Below are 22994 nucleotides of genomic sequence, written 5' to 3'. Positions count from 1 at the left end.
TACAAAAAAAGTTTGTGCTAGATGTGGAACTATTTTCAAAGGACTTTCTAGGTATCTTGAAGAGGAAAGATTCCAAAAGAATGGGAAAAAAACAAGGTTACTACCAACATTACCAATCCATGCCCCAAGCCAAAGGAAAGGAAGAAGGCATCAGCAATTTCTATACTATTTTCTAATTTCTATAGAATCTTTATGACTGGTATGTCATAATGAAAATATTTTTGAATATGCAAATCATAGTAAATTATTTTGATTCATTAAACCAAAACCAAATAATGAAATGTATGTATAATAGCTATACTATGTTAAGACTAAAAAAAGGTTATCATTAAAAAATGTAAAAAGTGAAAAAATTAAATAATAATTACTGTATTAATTAAATCAGTAAATTATATAAATAAAACAAATTTATTTTTAAATTAATTAAATAAAATAAATTAATTTGAAACTTAATTTGAAAAATCATTTTTGACACATTAGCCTATGCACATTTGGTACAATTTATAGATAAATTTCTGACCTAATTATTTGTTGAGGATATTCATGATGAAGGATGAGAGTCAGTGTGCTGGATTAAATAGCCTGCCCTACAGCCAGGAAAATCCATGTATAAGTCCCAACTCTGACATGTCATGTTTGTATAACCCAGGGCAATTTACCTATGCTCACAATGCCATAGGAAACTAAGATTATAGATTGCAAAGAACCTGTTGACTTTCATTACTAGAGAGAATTTTTAACATATGGGAGTTCCTGGTATCATTAAAATCACTGACTCAATTCCTATCCCTCTGTTTGATGAGAGTATGAAAAAGGAACAGATTTTCATCGTAAATTTTCTACTGCTGATCATATCATCACCCATGATAAAAAAAAAGGAATATTGGATATAAGATTCTGTTGTGTTTATGGTTTTTTTTATTACATAACAAGATTTAGTTAATAAAATATTACAGATAAAAATTTTAGGAGAATCTATAAGTTCTTAGTAGATATATCACATCTGTATTTCTATTAATTGATTGGTAACTAACATCAGAAAGAACATAAATAGGAGGCATGCTTGCTGGAGGTATTATCCAGGGTAATTAAACTGCCCTGAACAGTCCAAATGGAAAAATGATTCCATATCCAAAATGAGTCCTCTAGTTGTCCTGTTTGCAAATGACTTTCTGTTTACTATAGTAAGGAAACCTCTATAATGAAAATCATAACCATTCAGAAAAAAGCAGATTGGCAATCAGTCCAAACAGGAAAATAAAGTGGATGAATAGTGCATATTCCTAAGATGATGCTATAAAAGATAGGCAGCCATCCCATAGGCTGACCATTAGTTTACTTATTAATACATGTAAACTGAATACCCTCTGCAGTAGGGTGACAAGGTAAGCCCAGAATGGAATAGAAAGTATATTTAGAAAATGGGACAGTATTTCTGATGATCTCAAATTGACCTCTGTCCCTCTCTCTATCCCTCTCCCTCTTCTCCCTCTTCTCCCTCTTCTCCCTCTCCCTCTCCCTCTCCCTCTCCCTCTCCCTCTCCCTCTCCCTCTCCCTCTCCCTCTCCCTCTCCCTCTCCCTCTCCCTCTCCCTCTCCCTCTCCCTCTCCCTCTCCCTCTCCCTCTCCTCTCTCTCTCTCTCTCTCTCTCTCTCTCTCTCTCTCTCTCTCTCTCTCTCTGTCTTTCTTTCCATTCAGACACTCACATACACATACAAATATACACACTGATTTTTAGGTCAAATATTTTCCTAATGATGATCCATGTCTGGGAATTATGGAATACTACTGTGTTTAAAAGTTGCACATATCAACTGAATCAAAGGACAATGAAGACATTCAAGGTGATTTAAGTTTTAGTGTATTACTAATAATAACTCAATAAGAAATGGAATAAATTAGATTATTACTGGCAAAGGATGTAATAGAGAAAAATTAATGTTTGCACATTATGATTTCTAAGGTATCATCAGATTCTTGAGTTCTAGGATTCTAATGGGAAGTGACTTTTCCATTTTCTAGATCTTATTAATAAATACTTTTTATCTGATATTAATCAATTTTTGATTTGACATTAACAAGTTTTTGAGAGTAAAGTCTAACATTTTACAAACCAGTCCCACCTCTGAACTTAAAAATATAACTTTGCATTCACATATGTGTGTTTGTCTATAAAGAAATACACCCTCACATATACATATTTGAGAGAGAAAGAGATTGATAAAGAGTTCTGACCTATTTCAAGACCTAAAATTAAGGTCTATATTTCACTGATTACTATCCTTGAGGGGAAGAACTATATCTCTTCAACTACCACAGTATAAAGTACCTTGTACCTTAACCTTTCATGATTAATAAATATTATTGAATTGAAGAGTTACATTGTCATGGTGATTCTGATTTTGGAGGGATATTACAATAGTTGTCCTTATTCTGTTATTCTATGACTTTATAAATATTTATATATTTTAATTCTCAAACTGGAAATTTATATATAGTCTTTTGAGATAGTATTTGGTACAATCAAATTATTACTACTAATATGATGACTACTTGAAGTATGTAAAAAGTATTTAGAAATGTTAGAAACTTTTTTGATGTTCTTGTCAATTATATGCACTTATGTTCATTAAAATATAGAAACATTTAGGTTTTTTTAACAAAAATTTTAACAAAAAATTTTAAAAATAATTAGAGGGAAAAAGTATTTTTAGTAAATCTAATTACCAAATCAACCAACTCTGATAGTACTTACAGTATTCCATAGCCATATTTCCCCTATTAGTATAACAAAACAAGGATGTTTTGCATTTTCATATTTATTCTTCAAGGCTAAGTTGGTCATTATAATTATACAATGTTAAGTTTTGATTGTTTTTATTTTTACCCTACTTACATTATTGTCATTATTATATTTTGCTCTCCTAAGTGTGTCTACTTCACATTGCATTAGTTCGTATAAACATTCCTGTGTCTCCTCACGCTCTTCAGTTTCTGCATGTCCAGCGAAGTGATAGCCTATATATTAAAGTACTAACATTTTTACAGCATTACCTAATTAATGGATATCTGCTTTGTTTTTAGTTTTTTCTAATACAAAAAGCTGTATAATTCATATATTCAGGCATATTGGACACTTAATTCTGTCTTTGACCCTTTGGTCTAACAATGGGATTCTTAGGTGAAACTTGATGGATATTTTGGGGACATAACTCTAAACAGTTTCCCAATTTACATCCTCAGGAATCAAATATTAAAGTCTGTCTACAACCTTCTGACTTTCATCTTCCTATCTTTTTTTCAACCTGGCCAATTTTCTGAGCATGAGATGAAACCAAAGAGTTTTTTTGTTTAAAATTTTTCTTTTTAATGCTTTGGAGGTTACCTAAGTGGTGCTGTAAACAGGGTGCTAAGCCTGAAGTCAGACAGACTCATATTCATGAGTTCAAATCTGGTCTCGGACTTGCTGTGTGACCCTAGACAAGACACTTAACCTTGCTCATATCAGTTTTTTTTTTCATCTACAAAATAAGTTAGAAAAGGAAAGAGCAAAATACACAGATAAGAAAACCCAATATGGGGTCATGAAGAGTCAGATACAACTGAAACAACTGAATAACCATTAGTTTTTATTTAGTAACTTTTGTCTTACACTATGATTACTGAACCAATTGGAAATTACTTTTAGTATTTTGTCTTTTTATTGCTTTTCTTTGTATCTAAAATAATAGACCCTTATCAAAGATCTATAATAAAAAGATTATTTTTCCCAAATCAGCCACTTCCTCTTATCCTCTTTCGAATGAACTATCTCAAAGAACCTTATTCTTAAAGGACCCAGTCCTGATGATTTACTGAACATTCATTACTTCTGATATCAGATTTTAAGAAAAAAAAAACTCTTCGAATTTAAAACACAAGATAACACAATAATCTCCATTTTAAAATTGTTAGGAAAATGCAGAAACACATGCACAAATCAGAAACTTTTTTGTGCTTTACTGAGGGAGATACCTATCTTATTGGGAATATATAAAATATAACATCACAGGGCTTTATTCTGATTTAATTTCACATTTAACATGCAGGTAAACATGATCCAAACAAGTATATATATATATATATATATATATATATATATATATATATATATTTAGGATATATATATATATATATATATATCCTAAAACTATTTTATTATTTTTTCTAGTTACAAAATAGAATAATGTTTGAAAATAGATGTTAGGATCACATCATTTTGGAACACAGGATTATATTTTGCTAAAGTTTTTCTCTTTTAAAAATGTTTATTTTATAGATGAGAAAACTGAGACATAGAAAGGTCTAACAACATGTCCAAATACAACTAGTTTGTGTCAGAATTAAGAGGAAACTTTGGTTTCTTGACTTTTAGCTAAGAATTTTTCTCACATAAGATATTTATATCTGAACAAAGAAATATATTACAGTTACAGCTTTAACAAATATATTGCATTTGTACTTAACTAATGTACTGGATAAGTTGCCACAACTAAGTAATTAAATTATGTTCCACAATGTAATTAAATGAATAATTAGCTCATTGCAAATATTTTGGTTTCTGTCCTTCTATCCTTTCAGATCAATATTAGAAAGAAGTTTCATTGTTAGTTTCTTCTAAACTTATGAGATTACTGTGACACTATCCAAATATTTTTATATACTTCAGTTTATTAACATCAAATATCCACAGAGCAGTTACTTGTAAGCTAATGGCCACCTCTTTGCAAGACCCATTTATGGTTCAGGGGTCCTTGTTGGGTCAGACTATGACCTCCTTTCTCTGTCATTATTTTTCTTTTTTCTTCTCCAGTTACTAAATACATATGAAATAAATAATTATTCACTGAAGGTACAATATGGAATAAATCAATCAATTATAAAAATATAATCTATCCTTCTTAAAAAAAAAAAACACCCTAATTACCATGAATATCTTGGAGGCCTTTATCATGCTAATGTCCTAAAAGGGAAAAAATGCTGTTTCAATTGTAGTGTTAGATTTTAAACATCTATTTTGTTCCTGAAGAAATAGTACTCAAATGAATGTTGATTACATTGAACTGTCTCTATTTTACAACCCAAAGTACAATTTTTGATAATGCTGCGGCAGACCCTCTGAAGAATAAGGTGTTCATCATTTATTTCCTTAAAAATTCTATCTTCTAGGCTAAAAAGGGATGAGTAGTGTGGCCTAGTAACTTGGGGGAGTAGGCGTATTATAAGAATTTATTTTAAATTCAATGTGTAATGTCATTCTAATGTTCCACTATGAAAAAAGTACTTGAAAAGAAAGTGTCCTACTTTATAGAAAAACCAAAAAAAAGTTAGAAGATTAGAAGTTTTTAATATTTGGAGCTTTTGATATATGCTTAGAATTAGTCATTCTGTGAGTCTATGGATATCCCACCACTATCACCATCATTACCATTATCACAATCCAATCACACCCTTTCTGACCCTACTCCAACCTCCAAGCACATGAATAGACTGGGACCAGATAAACATGCATGAAGAAAAACTCTGGAGCCCTGTAGATCAAGCTGAGAGAGTCCACAGCCCTTCTGGTGGCCTAATTTGTGGAAACTGAGGAGTGCATAAAATAGTTTGAGTGAGAAAAAGACATTGGAGGTAAATGATATGAATAGATACAGAAACTACCTGCAGTCTTTACTTCTGATATCATGATATTTGATTCCCAGTTCCTAGCAACTACTGTCTTTTGGAAATCCCAGAGAAAGACAGTGGGAAGAACTAAGATTTCCAACTTTCCTAGGAACAATGAATTGTCTGACCATCAGGATTTTTACAGGCAATATTGTTCATTTCATTTTCATTGTAATAAAAAGATCATTGAATCAATATATGAATGAATGGTTCTTCAGGGTCACACAAAATTGGGAGAGAGATGAGAATATCAATGGGATGAGGGCTAAGCCTTGGAAGATTCATCAGTTATGAGTTATTAATATCCCTAGACAGAAATCAGAGCTAAGACAGTAAAAAGAAAATCTGAGAGTTTGGGGACTTAGGAAGATACCTTCCCCTTATGCAAACCAAAGAAGCTAGGTTTTGCTCATGTTTCTGAGGTTTCTTAAGTTGGGATTTAGGATCCATCTTATTATTTGGTTGTTTATGCACCTACCTGTTCCCCAAGTAGCTATTTCAGCAAATAATCTTAGTGCCAATGTAAAACAAACAAACAAACAAACAAACAAAAAACAACCAAAGTACTCCTGTAAATAGGGCACTCTTGGCTGAGTCCTTAATGCAAAAGAAAACAAAATAAACCAAAAGCACTATTGCATTTTACCTTGAACTTACTTTTATCAGCTTATTTCTCCAAAGCAAGTATAAAGTAGTTTTTAAAATTATTTTGAGACTGGACATTTTAGAATATGAATCTTTAAGTATATGGAGAAGTTTGATTGACTCAACCAAAACCATACAACTAATTGATGACCAGTCAGAACTAGAACTCTGTCTTCTAGACTAATACTCTCTTGAAGATTGACTGGTTCACTTTAACACAGTGGTATTAAACATGCATTGAGATTATCCACCACAAATAGTTTTAAGGTCTTGATTTGTTGATCTCTTTTCTCCATGTGTACCCAGAATAATATGGAAACATTTTTGAAAGATTAATGATGTTTTCATGGAAATAAGTTCTGATTGGAAATAGGTTCTCATCAAAGTCACATGTAATACCCAGTGGAATTGAGTGTTGGCTACGGGAAGAGTGGGGGGAATAGAGGGAGAGAAAGAATATGATTCTTATAACCAAGGAACAATATTCTAAATTGACGAAATAAAATTAAAAAAGATTAATGATATTTTCAACCCATGTCTTGCTTACTGCCTTGCAACTGAATATTTCCAACAATCAGGCATTTGGACCTCCAGAGACTTTACAACACAACTCTGTGGAGTTAATCCTCAAACTCTTAGACTTGCCCTGGGTCAGAGCTGTATTGGTCATATACTTGAGTATACTGGTTGTAAACTCAGAATTCTTTTAATTCAGAGTCATTGTGCCTTATAGAATCTCAGGATTGAATTCTGTTTTTCCCTCTACCTTTCTAGGGGCTGCCTAGCATGTTTGTAATACTTTTTCTCCTTACTTTTCCCTCTTGGAACCCCTGACTTCTTTTAAGACTGAGGTCAATTGATATATTTTTCAAGAAGATTTTTCTGATTTCCCTAGTGGTTGTTCCTTACTCTCCCCCCCCCCCAACCCCAGTCACTTGATAATTATTTTGGAATGTAGACTATTTACTCCCCTGAGAAAATATTGCAGGTCTCCCAATGTAATGTTAGCTATTTGAGAGTAAACATTATTTACTTTTTATACTTAGGATAACAACTGGTACATAAAAGATATGCAATAATTTTTGTTGATTGATTAATTTAATATTAGTGGAACGACTTTATAAATGTTACTCCTACCCAATACTCCAGAATAAGCAATTTACTAGCAGAAAGATTATAATACTTAATTATTTCAAAATATTTGTGATTTAATAGATGGTAATTTTTTCAATTATAAATATAGGATATACACTCAAACACAGAGAGAGATACAGATGTGCATACATATACATGTATATATGTTTTATCAATTATTTCATTTACAGATAATAAATATGAATGATTCTATATATATTAGTAATAACTATTTAGTAGTAATATGGCAGTCAGAAGAGCAGGGCACTCATCCTATCTCTGTCACATTTTTATTGCAGGTCATTTTACTTTTGGGGGCCTCAGATTCTTTAAAAATAAAATGAGAAAGTTAGAACATAAGGCCTCTGAGTTTCCTTCAAACTAATGTCCTAAAGCTTTATGGAGACAAATTACCTTGGGTAGGTAGGCCTTAGTCATTTCTCTACAGGACTTTGCTCAGGGCTATAATCCTGAGTAAACAGATTTCTCTGTCTTCAAAAAAACAGGCTCTACTTAAATATTTGATGCATTATAATGTAGGGCATCAGAGAATTTTGAGCCAAAAGATTGCCCACTAAAAAAAATATCAACTCTCTCTTTTCTCTACACTTACAGTGGTTGCTCATGCATTTAAATACGCCACTGCTGTTTCTGGAGCTCCATTAGTGCAAAATTCCCATGAACAACCAGAACAGATGGAGTTCATTTAACTTTGATGCTTTATAATTCATATTAAGCAAACTGACTTTACTAGAACATAAAGAAAAGCTACACATTTGTTGATCAATTCATCCAACCCTAAAGAAATGAGGTATGTTGGCTACAATAACATTTTTCTGCTAAATAATTGGTTTCACATGGAAAAACAATTTCATCCAATAAGGTAAATGTTGATAAAATTAAAGGACTATTATCTCATGACAAAAAAGTATAAATTCTGTGTCTTGTGAAAGGGTGAAAGGACTTATAAATGTGAATAGGCCTTGGTAAACTCACCCTTGAGTTAACCACTTCCAGGGAGACATTCTGAGGTGCAGCACTGGGAACTGAAAGGGGGAAAAAAAGGAGAGAATTATTGTCAAAGTGGAAAAACACAAAATCCTTTAGAAAGACAAGGATGCATTTGTAGTCTAATTATAATTATGCACTTAATTCAGGTGGCACTTCAAAGGTCCCCTGAAGAAATAAAAGGTAAAGAGTTATCTTTTATCTGTTCATTTCAACCAACTTTTAGAGCACCAGTAATCCATCTAGGGAGTCCCTGAAACAATTCATCAGGAATATGCCCAATGTGACACCAAATACTGTCATTTAATTACCACTTTCAGCTGATAACCTTCCAATTGAAGGAAATGAAAACATTTGGGGGATTTCTTTGCTCCATTTAAGATGTTGAGAATCTCAAGATCTGCATGTTTTTATGATGGAATATTTCATTCTAATGGTCACTAACGTTGCTAAATCCTGTTAACATAATTCCTTTTCTCTCCTAAAATAGGGAAAGGAGAAATTCTAAGAAACACATCCCATATTTTAGTGGTTTGTAATTAAAGAAGTGTGCCAGAGAGATACACTGGTTTTTAATGGCATACTTACAGTCAACTTCTCAATTATTCAGCAAAAAATTTATGCCTTTTTTCTTTTAAAGAAATTCTAAGCCCTCTTGACTTCCTTATTTACTTCCTTTTACATGCTTTAAAAAAAAAAAAAAGCTCTTTTCCTCATAATATATCCACCATAAGGGACCAGAGGAAGTGTACATATGTACTAGAATTCTAATATCTTTCAACATCTAATGTGTCATTATCTGCATCATTAAGCTGTAATTGCATTAGAATCTTATTACTAGCCACTAAATATATAAACAAAAATATAATTTCAGACCTTATCATTAATGGCTAAATAACAAATTTGCATACATAATGGAATTTTCTGAGATATTTTCTAGATATTTTAGCTTAATTTCTCTTTTTACTGTTCATATCTTGTTTTTCCTTTATAGTTCCAAACTGAAAATCAGATACCTCCCTAAATGGCAGATTATATTAACACCTGGCCAGTGATTTTCATTTAGTAGACATTCAATAAATGTGTATTAATCAAGAAAATAATAGCAACTCATTTATTCTTTAAATGTGGCTAATATAAACTCAAACACACTATTTTGCCCATTTTTCTGAGTAGATAACTGAGACTTAAAATGGTTCAGTGGCTTATTCAGTAGTAGTTGTAAGAATAAACTTCAGTAGCAGCTCATAATAAGTAGTAGCTGGAAAATGTCAACTGTGGGATTCAACTTGGGTCTCAGATTTTGGACTACAAGTTCAGTACTGCTTTTCACTACATCATAATAAAAAATGAATAATTGGATTATGGAACAAATAAATGAATTGGAACAGTGGTTTCCCTCTTGTAGGAATATGAAAATCTATATCTACACCAGGCACCATCATTTATTCTTTTCTCCAAATAAATGTGCAGGAGGTCTTAAATTATAATCATGTAGGGATATTTAATATATATAATTTTATATTACAAAGGTTCTTTATACTTTTAAAAGTAGGTAAAAACTAAATTAGAGAGTATTCTACATTTTGCAAAATGCATGTTCCCTGTGTCCCTAGAGCTTAATCCATTCAATGCAGTATATTTTCTCTCAAAAATAGGGCAAGTAAACTACTTGAAAATGCCACTCATGTCATATTTTTAGTTGTGTGTACATAAGGCAGGATGCCAGAGACCCACACTGGCTTGTAGCAACACAGCAGCTTTTTGAAAAATACATTTAGTCTGTCACTACCAACTGTCATTCTTGACACTTTTCTGTAACTCAAATGATACTAAGACAAAAGGGAAAAATGATTTTTGAGAGTATAAACTTATTATTATAAATTATTAAGATTTGAATTGAATCAAATATAAATACTTTTTAATTCTTCTCCAATCTATACTTAAATGTAATCATTTTTTTTTTTCAAAACAAAAACTGCGTAGACAGTCTAAACCTCAAATATATATAACAGGCTCCATTGTTTCTAGTACTCAGTTTAATTTTCTCCTTCCTTCTGGAGAATGTTTAGTAGTAGAGAAAAAAGACAACTTTACCGTGCCTTTCTTGACTCTTCTTTCAGCACTACTAGTCCACCCTACCCCCAATGGCATTGCTTTTTTTTTTTTTGGTGGTTATTGTAGCTCTAACAATAATACTTCCCAAGATCTCTTTGACAGTGCTTTAATGTGGATTCAGGAATGAGCTCTGTATGGCCAATACCTTCAAAAGTAGTTATAAATCCAGGAACACGGAAATAGATCATCGAAGTTCACCAAATCCTCTGTAGAGGCAGAACTATCATGGAAGTACTTAAATGGAAACTTACAAATATGAATATGTCTAAAACACCCAAAAAGACTTTTTGGAGAGCATCCAATTAATTCTCAGGATTGATTTAATTACGATGTCACTTTGTGGACAGAGTGTGAAACCACATAGCTTAAAATTATAGCTCAAATGAAGTTGAAGTATTATCATCATCTATTTTTATAAACTTCAACAGTTTCAGAAGAAGCCACTTAATATGTATTTAATATCTTCATCTAAGTATAAAATTGACTCTAAAGAAATGAATCTTTTAAAAGGGTGGAAGTTTCTAACAGTATCATGGAGTTCTACTCACAAAAGACTTTTGTAGGTAGAATTTTGCAGATAGGAATATAGACTGTGTGCTTCCTGAGGGCAGTAATTGTTTTCATTTTTATCTTTGTAGTCCAGTGACTTTATAGTGCCTGGTACCTGTAGGCTCTTAATTCTTGCTTGTTTATTATAAAATAATCATGTTAGAAATGATCTTTATTTTCCAAAAGGACCACAGAACTTAACAGAACAAAAAGGAATGTGATTCAGAGGCTTTTTGGTGACTATATAAATACTTTTTCAAATTTTAACACTAGTGCCACAAAGTAAAAATAGTTGAATATTCAAATTTAAGCAACATTATTTTTCTCAATTTAGAAGACAGGATGGAAGCTTGATTCAGTAGTTCATAAATTACAGGGTTATCCTTAATGAGAAATTTTCTCCCCCAAAGCCCATTGATCACTTCCATGCACTTTGTAATCTGAGAAAGATGCTCAGGCACTTAGGGACTAGGTGACTTGCCAGAGTTATGGAGTTAGTAGGTTTCAAGAGGCAAAACTTCATATGTTCCTGGATTCAAGACCAGCTCCCTATGACCTTTGCCATGCCTTTAAATTTAGACAGATAGTGAGGAGCTTATAGGGCACAAACATATTTCAAAATATGTAAATTACCAATATTCTGATTCCTATCAACAACAAAAAACAGTAATAATAAGTAGCATTTAAATTAAATTTCCAGGTTTGCATAACAATCTAAATATAAACAGATGCTATATGTGTAGACATACACATGTACAGATATATGCATGTGCTTACATGAAATGCACATGTCTATATACATGTATATATATTTATGGTAGCAAGTATGTGGCTCAATAAAAAAGTGTCGAGTCTCAAGTCAGGAAGGCGTGAGGTCAAATCCGACATTATACACTTAATCTGTATGACCCTGGGAAAGTATCTTCGCTATGAAAACTCCAGAAGGTCAAGAGGAATCAGACAAAACTGAAATGGCTGAAAAATAAAAAAATATCTACATATACATCTGCATATATATATTTATAGCAAAGAAACTTGTGAATTAGGTTCTATTGGTATCCCCATTTTACAGATGAGGCAACAAAAACTGCAAGTATAAAAACTGCAATGGAGTGCCATAAGTCACATAGCTCATTACTGTCTGAATTCAGGTGTTCCTGATTTAGTCCTTTACTTTGTTTAGCATGCCACCCAGCTTCTTCTCTAGTCTGTTCTACACATTTTCTTTCTTTTTTTAACATTTTTTTATTAACACTTACCTTCTGTCTTGGAATCAATCCTGTGCATTGATTAGAAGGCAGAAGATTGGTAAGGGCTAGGCAATGAGGGTTAAATGATTTCCCCAGGGTCACAAAGCGAGGAAGTATCTGATGCCATATTTGAACGTAGGATCCCCCTGTGCTCCATTCATTTTTTAAAATATAATCTAATCTATCGGGTCTATATTTGACCTGAATTTTACTCCTATTAATTTCTTTTGTCTATTTTCTAATCCTTTTTCTAATTTTCCTATAACCATTTGTTGACTTATTAAAATACATATTTCGGACATAATTGTATTAAAGACATCCTAGTCCTAGTGGGTAATCAGATTTCTGGGGTCATAATGTTCTCAAGTCTCAAGTGTAATTGGTTTGTGGTTAGAGTTTATATTCATGCTTATAAAGATCTATTAACTTTTCATCTGTGGAGGGCTGAGTATCTACAGGATAATATTATTTCTCCTCTTCCTATTGCCAGATCTCAAAAGACTCAAGAATATTTTCCTTCAAGAAATAAAATGAAAATATAATGGCATGATGAAGGCATTAAAAACTATAACAAGTCCATGCCTCTTCTCTTTATGATTACCATCCAAACTTCCAAAGGACAAGCACTTCATCTACTTTCTGTCCTACAGAAGCCAATAGTATGCTGCCTCTGAAGCTATATGATGAAACTATGTGCAGGTAGACTATATTTCAAACCCTAAATTCTCTGTACCATTTGTCTATACAGATACAAAGGAGTTAAAATCGATAAGAGATGAGTTATCCATATGGTATGTGACTGAATGCGTGTATGTTTACATTTGTGTATTTACCAAAGAGAAGAATCTCAGCACTTATCTGGTCTTATCTTTAATTGCACTCCTTAAATATCAGCTTTAACTGCCCAGAGGCAGAAGGGAAGGACCTAGTTCAGTGCTTTTCTCCTCAACATGTCAAGTTATTCATCCTTTACCAAATGGTTCATTAAAGATGTCTGGTCTGGCAACTCCCCTCAATATGGCCGAGCAGAATAGTTTGAAATGTGTTCTAATGGGATGCTTTGTTGTTTTGAAGGCAGGGGTGGTAGTGGATCTAATTCTCAGATGTAGAAACAAATACTAACACCTAGAGGGATTTTAAGTTGTTCCCTAAATATGTGCTTTCTATCATATACAAAAAAAAGTGCATATTTGGGAAAAAGTGCATATTTCAGGTTTGATACTTATTGTCTTTGTTTAAGATAATATGAGCGTCATTGGAGGGTTCAAATCAAGAAAACATCTAATGCCCAGTGGACTTACGCATCGGCTATGGGGGGTGGGGGAGGAAAAGAAAATGATCTATGTCTTTAACGAATAATGCTTGGAAATGATCAAATAAAATATATTTAAAAAAAAAGAATTAAAAAAAAAAGAAAAAAAATTTGAGCGTCATTGGAGACTGACCATGAGCATCTCAATATAGTTCTAGTTCTGCAGACACTCTCTAACTGAATCCCAAAGCATTTTCCTATGTATTCACCCTGCTTTGAAATATGTTTTTGTTTGTTTTCTTATTTTGCTTATTTTTCTCTTAGATGGATGGGGCTATTGCACTCTTTCAGAACTATTACTTAATGGATAGCATCTTTGAATATTTTTGAAATCAATTTGGAACTTGGTCTACTAAACACCACTTGGTGTTTTCAGTCTTGAATCCTAGAAAAGACCAGTAGAAATAGAAGAGATTATCAGTGTAGGCCAATGAGATCAATGATATTGAGCAGTTAGATCTGACAATATATATTTGACCTAGAAGAATCATTAAAAATTAAAATAGTAATGAAAGTTTAATTGCATAGAAACTTTTAAAAGCACACTATCAGAAGAGATCTTAAGATCACTATAGAATTCAATTGGACAAACATGTTAGTTTTCTAGACTTGTCTTAAAACCCAAAAAAGTTCACTTGAATTTTCTCTTTCCTACTCATACCTTTGAAGTGGAAAGAAACAAGATGCTATAAGAAGAGATATTGGTAGAAAATACCTCGATACAATCAGCTAGCATGGGTTCACAAACAAGAGGCCCTGAGGCTATGCTTATATGTACAATCTCTTATTTTTGTTCAGTTTTGGCTGAATTGATTAGTTGTAGACTGATTCAGCCAAAACCCAAGTTTGTAGACTGTTTACAGCCTGAGGCTTTTGTAGCCACTTAGGACACACAAAATATACCTTTTCAGTAATAAAAGCAGCTTGCATCTGTGTTTGTTGGTGTAGAATGTTATCTGATCCTGAAAGCCTTTCTCTTCAGTGACACCCTAGCTATTCCTAAAGAGTTGAAACATTTCCAAAGGATAATTTTTTGGCTAATGAGAAATAATCTATCTTTCTCACTTATGACATTTAAAACCAAAGTGTAGAACAGGGCCACAGTACCACAGTTCAGAGTGTGAATTAAATCTACATAAATTATGTAAAATATTCATTTTCACTTGTTTTCTTTTGTTTTTATAATTATAAGTGTGAAGTAATTTATTCTGCCAAGATCCACTCTGTACAGCAAATGATAAGAGAATTAGATGGATGGGCATAAGAATTACTTTAAAAATAATATTGAAGAGGTGTCAAATATGAAATAATAATTTTTTAAAGTTAGAGCTGCAAATGAGCAAGAATCTGCAATGCAAATAATGTCATGAAAGGGGTTCAGGGAACATGAGTCTATCATCCATTTCAATAACATGCTTTACTTCACATGCCATCTTTTCACTTTGTTTAACGATATATGTCCCTTCCCTTGCTCTATTGACAAGCTATGAAGCCTGTCTACCCATATCCCATATACCCATGTTTAAGAAATATGCACTAGGGGTAGCTAGGTTGCTCAGTGGATAGAGAGCCAGTCCTGGAGATGGCAGTCCTGAATTCAAAACTGACCTCACACACTTCCTAGCTGTGTAACCCTGGGAAAGTCACTTAACCCCCATTGCATGGTCCTTACTACTCTTCTGCCTTAGAACTAACACTTAGTATGGATTCTGAGATAGAAAGTAAGGGTTAAAAAATGAAATATGGGTTAATCAACAAGAAGCCAATGTATTATCTTTTTGTTCATCATAGTCTTCTCCTCCTCCTTCTTCATTTTTTAAAATTAAATGGTTCCATGTCATAGCATCACACACAGAACATGATCTCTGTAAGAAGTTCTCAGAAGTTTCTTTTATAGCATCATTTCTGAATCAAGTTTTCTCCACATCCCCTCACATATTAGGCTATGTTCCAATACTTTGGTTTCACATTGTTTCTAAATATCCTCCTATCTCATTCTCTTCATCCTTTACACAACTAACTTCTATTCATAAGAAACATCAATTGACTCTCTTTTCCTCTTTAGTAGTACTTAAGAAAATTCACCTCTGTTTAGTCTCTCTGATCTCCTGTAATAAGTAAACACATTAGATATTTCTCATCTATTCTTTTGTCCTCTTTTAAATCTCTCAGTGTTTTTCATAGTTTTGTTTTTTTTTTCATTTCTAATTCAAGAGATAGTTAGCTATGGAGTCAGTGGATGATTTCTCTTTGTACCATCTTTGTCATTGTTGCTCAGTCATTTCAATGGTGTCTGAATCTCCATGATCCCTTTGGGAAGGGGCAAGGGTTCTTGGCAAAGATACTGGAGTTGTATGTCAGATCTTTCACAAGTTTATTTTACAGATGAGGAAACTGAGGTAAACAGGGTTAAGTGACTTGGACAGCTAGTAAGTGTCTGAGGTCAGATGAGTACCATATTCTACCCTCTTTCTAAAAAATATAAAAGATTAAATAAAAAAGGAATAAACCAAGCATGTTGAATCAAATTAATACCCCCAAATGCTATTTTTGTTATATTTTAAGGCTTTTTTTAGGAAAGGGGAGAATGAACTTGAGATCTAGGCAAACAAACAAAATGTATAGACTTCCTAACATACTATAGTCTCCACTTATAATTTTAATCTTTTCAATTGTTTATACATTTTAACATCTTCATTTTTGAATATATCCTTTCTTTCCCCCCCATCTCTTTACCAGTGAATCATCATCTCTCATAACAAAGTAAGCAAATTATAACAAAGAAAAGGGGGGAAATAGTTCGGTGAAATAAAAAAACCCATCAACTGCATATGACAGTAAATGAATGAATGAATGAAAAAATGTTTATTAAATAGCTAACATTACATGTGTCATATATGATTTTAGGATCTGAAACAGCTTATGTCTTCAAGTAACTTGCAAAATAAAAATGGGAGATAACAGAAATAAGAAAGTAGTGACCAAGGAAGAGATTTTTTGTTTCAAGAATGATAGGAATATTGGATGGGGCTATAAGAAAGCCAATTGTAAAAGTCAATTGTAATGTCCTTTCCAGTGGTACAGTATCAATTGTAATGTCCTTTCCAGTGGTACAGTATTTCATCTCTCCAATAGAGCACTAAAGTTTATATATATATATATATACATATATATATATATATAAAATATGTGTGTGTGCATATATGCACATATACATTTATGTAGAAAATATTTAATTTAACATGATTTAAGGGAGTCTAATCTTGCCTTGAGCCCTTTGTCTACTTTGGAAAAGGCTATAGAAAAACATTTTTAATTAGAAGGTTCCCTCAGAGGTCATCTCTTCCAAACCTCTCATTTCATCGAGGTGGAAATTGAAACTGAGACAGTTTAGAGACTTGTCCAGATTAACATAGCTAATGAATGGCAGAGATGGGATTAAACCCTAGATCTTCCTTACTTGAATTTTGGTATTGTACCCATTATAATAATTATTTTAACTAAGACTTTCTAGAAATTGCACTATCATAATGATACAAATGTATTTATTTTACATTAATATATATGCATTTATTTTAAATGGTTGTCCTAGTTCTAACTTACCATCAGAAAGTGTTACAACTGTGAGATCATCAGTGGATACTCCTGGCCCGTAGCGATTATAAGCCAGAAATCGAAGCGTATACTCAGTAAATTTTTTCAGTCCTTCCAGCTTGTAAGATAGTCCATCAACCTCTATATTCTGGGCAGATAAAAAAAGCAGAAATTGTTATTAAGGAGGAACATTAAAGCAGATATGACAGTCATTCTGTGGAATAAATGGATTAGATATTAGACTTTTGCTCACCAAACTATACAGCTTAAATCCTTATTTGAGTAGCTGTAAAAGGTAACTTGTAACATAGACTTCCTGTCTGAAGCACCGTCCTCTTTAGTCTCCCTGCTAATGTATCACTATACTATTTTTACAGTCATTAAGTTCCAATTTGTTTTACACTACACAATACATTTAGTGGTTTTTTCCCCCTCCAGAAATTGACTCAAGATGAGAAAGAAGCTTACTAACTTGATAGGAAGAGAATTGCTCCTTCACTACAGAAGGCATTAGACCTTAAGAAAAAAGAGAGAGAGGGATCTCACCTTTACACTACTTAACCATAAGTAGAAAATAAGCACATAATAATGACATAACATAAAATTTTATTTGGTATCTTCAAGATTCTAGCATTGTTTTCTCTTCATAGCTGAGGAATAGATTAACAGGTAGAGTCATAGATTTAGGGCTAGAGAAAGCCATTTAATCTATTGCCTCTATTTTATAGATGAAGAAACTGAGGCACAGAGAAGCAAAGTCATATGCCTAGGTTCACATGACTAGTAAATATCTGTTAGGACTCATGTGAGTCTTTTTCACTCTAAATGTAGCACTTTGTCCACCGTGACACTGACCTTCCTCAGTAGATAAGTGGCACCACCTCAAAGCCTATTCTAAATTAATTTGGGATAGAGATTCAAGTAGGGCATTAATGGCAGATCATTTCATTTCAACATTGTGCATGTTTATCATGAAAACACTGAGTCATCTAGGTGCTACTTGAGGAAGCAATAAATCATGTAACATATCAAAAAAAGTTTGGGGCATCTAGTTGGTCTCAGTGGACAGAAAACATGGCCTCATGATGGGAGGTCCTGTGTTCAAATGTGACCTCAGACATTTCTTATTTGTGTTACCCTGGGAAAATCACTTGACCAATTATCTAACCTCTTCTGCCTTGGAAATGATACTTAGTTTCAATTCTAAGACAAATTACAGGTTTAAAAAAACAAGCATATCCTAGGAGGTTTCGATTACCAATGGACACTTAAAAACAAGTTTTATACTCGATGTGATAAGCTTTAGTAAACTGGAAAATTAGGTTTTAGAACAATTCTATTCTTAAAGAAATAAAAACTCAGTGGGTTAGGAAATGTGTTTAAGTATGCAAAATTACCAGTTGTGTATGTATCATATAACTAAAGAAAGCTTCAAGGTCTTTCTTTAGTTTGGCTACAATAAAGCAAAATTGGTAAATTGAGAGGATAAATTAGTCAGGCAATAGGCAGTGGATAAGCTTTTATAAAGCACTTACTATTTCCTGGTACTATACTGAGCTCTTAAGATTAAAATAATGAGGGGGAAAAACAAAACAAATGAAATCCTCCTGCCTTCAAGGAACTTGATTCTAATGAGATTGACCATGTATATAATTAGATCCATAAGCTGTGAGGTAATCAGAGAAGGGGAGACACTAGAAAATAGGGAGACTGGCAGAAGACCTCCTAAAAGGGAGATCTGAGCAGTTTGGAGAAATCCAAAGAAATTAGGATGTTGAGATGAGGTGATATTTCAGAAGCTTTTTAAGTGTGGGGGACAGGCATTGAGGAGCTGCAGAAATAAGTGTGTCACTTACAAGGAGCTGGCTTATACAGTGTGCAGAGGACACTAAAGTGTAAGAATATAGGAAAGGTATTAAGTGAGCAGGTTATGAAGAGTTTAAAATACTGGAAGTTTTTAGGAGCTTTAAAGAGAACTTATATTTGACCCTGGAGGCCAGAGGGAGTTAAAGGACTTTATTGAGTAGCTCTATACTTCAGAAAAGTTTAAAAAGTTACCTTGGCATTTGGTGGAAGATGAATTCAGACTTGAAAAGGGGACATCAGTTGGAAGGCTACTGCTAGGGTTCAGTAGAGAAGTGATAAAGGCCTGAACTAGAGTGACAGCTGGGTGAATGCAGAGAAGGGACACATACAAAGCGATATGACAGTAGAATTGACATGATTTGGCAACAGATCTTATCTATGCAGAGTGCATTTATGGAGTCAAGGATGACACTGAGTTGCAGACCTTGGTGACTGACTGGGAGAATAGCAGTACATCTGACAAATAAAAGGGAAGTTTGGAAGAACACAGGGTTTTGGGGGGAAAGATAATGAGTCTGTTTTGGATTTGTTAAGTATCAAATGTCTACAATACATCCAGTGGTTGCTGAGGGACTGAAACTTGGGAGAATGATGAGGGGTACAGACACCTGTATAGATTTGATAATTAAATCCATTGGACCTGATAAGATCCCCAAATTAGAAATTGAAAATTAAAAAAAAAAAGTGGCTTAGGTCAGGCTTAGGAAACACATAAGGTTAATGGTCATGACAAGGATGATGATTCAGCAAAGGAGGCTAAGAAGGAAAGATAGACAAAATAGGGGCTTTAACTTTTCTTGAATAATTCTTAACTATTTTCTAAGACAGCTGGAATAAGTAAATGTTCTCTCAGCTTTGAATTAGTTTTTTTTTTCCCTCCAACAGCCTCACTTACATTATTTTCCCAATCTTTGACTATTTGGGAGTGAATTTTAGGAGTAAGAGGTAATACACTGAAGTTGTTTTAATTTTATTTTCTATAATTATTAGTGATTTTGAGTAATTTTCAGCTGGTGATGAATCAATTACATTTTTGCATTTCAAAACTGTTTTTATACTTTATCCACATATATATTAGGAAATGGCTTTTTTAATTTTATAAACCTGTTCACATGGAAAGTCATTAGAAATGAAAATGGCTTTCAGGAAGCTGACACTGATGAAGATTGTCTCCTTTCTATTAATATTTCCGTATTCTATATAAAATACTTTGCAGCTCTTAAGATGCTACATAAATGTTAAATTTGATATCATTTCCCAATCCCCAAATCTGCTAACCTACAGATGCTCCTATAAATTGCTGTTTCCTATATTTGCAGAGTTATATCTGGATATCTCTGAATGCATATTATAGCCATACATATTTTCATTTCAAAATGATTTCCATATGGCCTGCATCTACGTCAAATTTTTATAATTCCTACTTCACGTGTGAAGCCAACAGCAACAACTATGTTGCTACATATAAGAAAATTACTCTCCTATGGACTTCATTCTAACACCTGTTTACTTCCTAGCTCCTTGTGTTCCAATAACTGCCATAATCCAGAACCCAATTAAATTACTCAAACTTCCAATAACAAATATTTTAAAACTCATCAACTATCCACTTAATGTAATTGCTTGGGGGTAAACACTCAACTGTATGCAGCTTCTGCAAAGTTTTGTTACCGATTTTCCCAGTGGTTCTGATGCATGTTCTTGCCTACCTGTTCTTTTCCAGTAGAAGCCTCAGTGCAGAACAATCTGTAACCTTGAACTGGACCATTTGCATAGGCAGGGGGTTCCCAGGAAATAAGAATTGAGGTAGGTGAGGTAGATATAGCTTGCAGGTTTTCTACTGGCCCTGGAACTTGCACTGCAGACAAACAAATATGATCAACGTCAACCTTTTTTCACTCTTCAGTAAAAGGTGAGACTCAAAGTTTTCTGGTACATTATATACGATACACACATGCTATATATTTGATATGATATATTCTTATACATGTAACTATAGACACAAATTTTAGTACATGTGCTATACATTTTAAGTTACTATTTTACAGAAAGCTATAGAATCATAGTATTTTATGACTGGGAGAAACCCTCGAGAACATTTTATCCAGTATTCTAATTTTGCAATTCAAAAAACTGAAATCTTGGGGGCAGCTGGGTGGCTCAGTGGATTGAGAACCAGGCCTAGAGATGGGAGGTCCCAGGTTTAAATCTGGCCTCAGACACTTCCCAACTGTGTGACCCTGGGCAAGGCATTTAACCTCATTACCTAGCCATTACCACTCTTCTGCCTTGGAACCAATACACAGTATTCATTCTAAGACAGAAAATCAGGGTTTAAAAAAGAGAAAGAAAGAAAAATGAAATCAAAAAAGCAAAGCTAATTTGTCTATATCCATATAGGTAGATGTGGCTGATTTCTAGGTTCTTAATAATAATTTTATTTTGCTTCCCACTGCATCACATTGACTCTGAAATCCAGAAATTAATTAGTTAGTGGTAGAGAAGAACTATATAGAATATCATGAATTAATATTTTAATTATAAATATTTATTTAATATATATATATATATAAATATTATAAATAAATAAATAAAAATAAAAAAATAAATGAAATATTAGAGATAGAGTGGCATAATTAATGGGCAGAGAGCCAACCTTCACATCAGAAACACCTGAGTTCAAATCCAGCCTTTTGACACATAATGTGTGTGTCTTAAACTCTTTGAATTCTCTGAGACTGAGTTGCTGTGTTATATTGGTAGAAAAGTCTCTTCACTGGGAAACTCCCTGCACCATGGAAATCCCAAGTCCTGACTCCCTTCTACCCCTCCCCTTAAGAATATACATATCCAAGCCATGAAATAAACATGTCCAAGGACATTTTTATGTGTATGCAACAATTCCTTTGTCCTGATACTGGAAAGCATTGGCTAAGACTGATATAAATTACAAGCATAAATTATTATTATCATTTACTTATTGTTACTGGCAGCCTCAATCTTACCTAGATGAAACAGATGTTTAGCCTTTCTAGTAAGTATGCAAACAGAATCCCAATTTATGAATATAATAGTTAAGTATTTTGCCAAATATTCTTAAAATGATTCTGATGTTCCTCAAGTGCCACATGGAAAGTGAAATCTGTTAGGGGACTCCTGGAACGCTTTCCCTAGACCATTGATTTTCATAATGCCTTCCACTGAATCAGCTTCTTCAGTATGTTCTATTTTTTAATATTTTAATATTTTTTAAATATTGTAATAGTTTTAAACCTGTTTATTTTTTAATGACATTTACTATGAAGGCCATTTGCAACTCCAAACTCCAGATCAAAGATTGGGACTCATGGCTATAAAACGGAATTCATAGGGCCATGTAAAACACATATGTACATAGAGACACACATGCCCAGATAACCCTCAAGAATTCCTTTTTTATCCCACTGGATTTTGACAGTAGAAAGCTTTCCCAAGAATTCTACCAGAGGAATATTGTCCTTTCATTTTTTTTTTAAACTCTTACCTTCCATCTTAGAATCACTACTGTCTATTGGTTCTAAGGCAGAAGAGTGGTAAGGGCTAGGCAGTGGGGGATAAGTGACTTGCCCAGCCAGGGTCATGCAGCAAGAAAGTATCTGAGGCAAGATTTGAATCTAGGGCCTCATCTGTAGGCCAGGTCCTCAATCCACTGAACCACCTAGCTGCCCCAAGGATTGTCGTTCTAAGGCATCTTTGGCTTCTTCCCACAGAGCTATTGGATCAATTTGAGGCAATGGTGTCTTAATACAATTTTCCTTCTCAAATTAGATTTTGT

At 33.3% G+C, this 22994-nt stretch overlaps 1 protein-coding gene across 7 annotated transcripts in view; it reads right to left on the bottom strand.

The window, feature by feature from the left end:
* Positions 1 to 22994, bottom strand: part of DCC (DCC netrin 1 receptor) — a 1370599-nt gene that overhangs the window by 341909 nt on the left and 1005696 nt on the right. For all 7 annotated transcript variants that reach the window (XM_007486716.2, XM_056824442.1, XM_056824443.1 and 4 more), the window contains exons 10-12: positions 20890 to 21038; positions 17324 to 17462; positions 8480 to 8529 (exon numbers count right to left, since the gene is read on the bottom strand). In XM_007486716.2, coding sequence (XP_007486778.2) covers positions 8480 to 8529; positions 17324 to 17462; positions 20890 to 21038 — 338 coding nt within the window. The remainder of the gene's footprint in view (positions 1 to 8479; positions 8530 to 17323; positions 17463 to 20889; positions 21039 to 22994) is intronic.

This window comes from Monodelphis domestica, chromosome 3, assembly GCF_027887165.1.
Source record: "Monodelphis domestica isolate mMonDom1 chromosome 3, mMonDom1.pri, whole genome shotgun sequence".
In the NCBI taxonomy this organism is placed as follows: Eukaryota; Metazoa; Chordata; class Mammalia; order Didelphimorphia; family Didelphidae; genus Monodelphis; species Monodelphis domestica.
The sequence above is the reverse complement of the archived record's forward strand: the minus strand, read 5'-3'. Positions and strand labels throughout refer to the sequence as shown.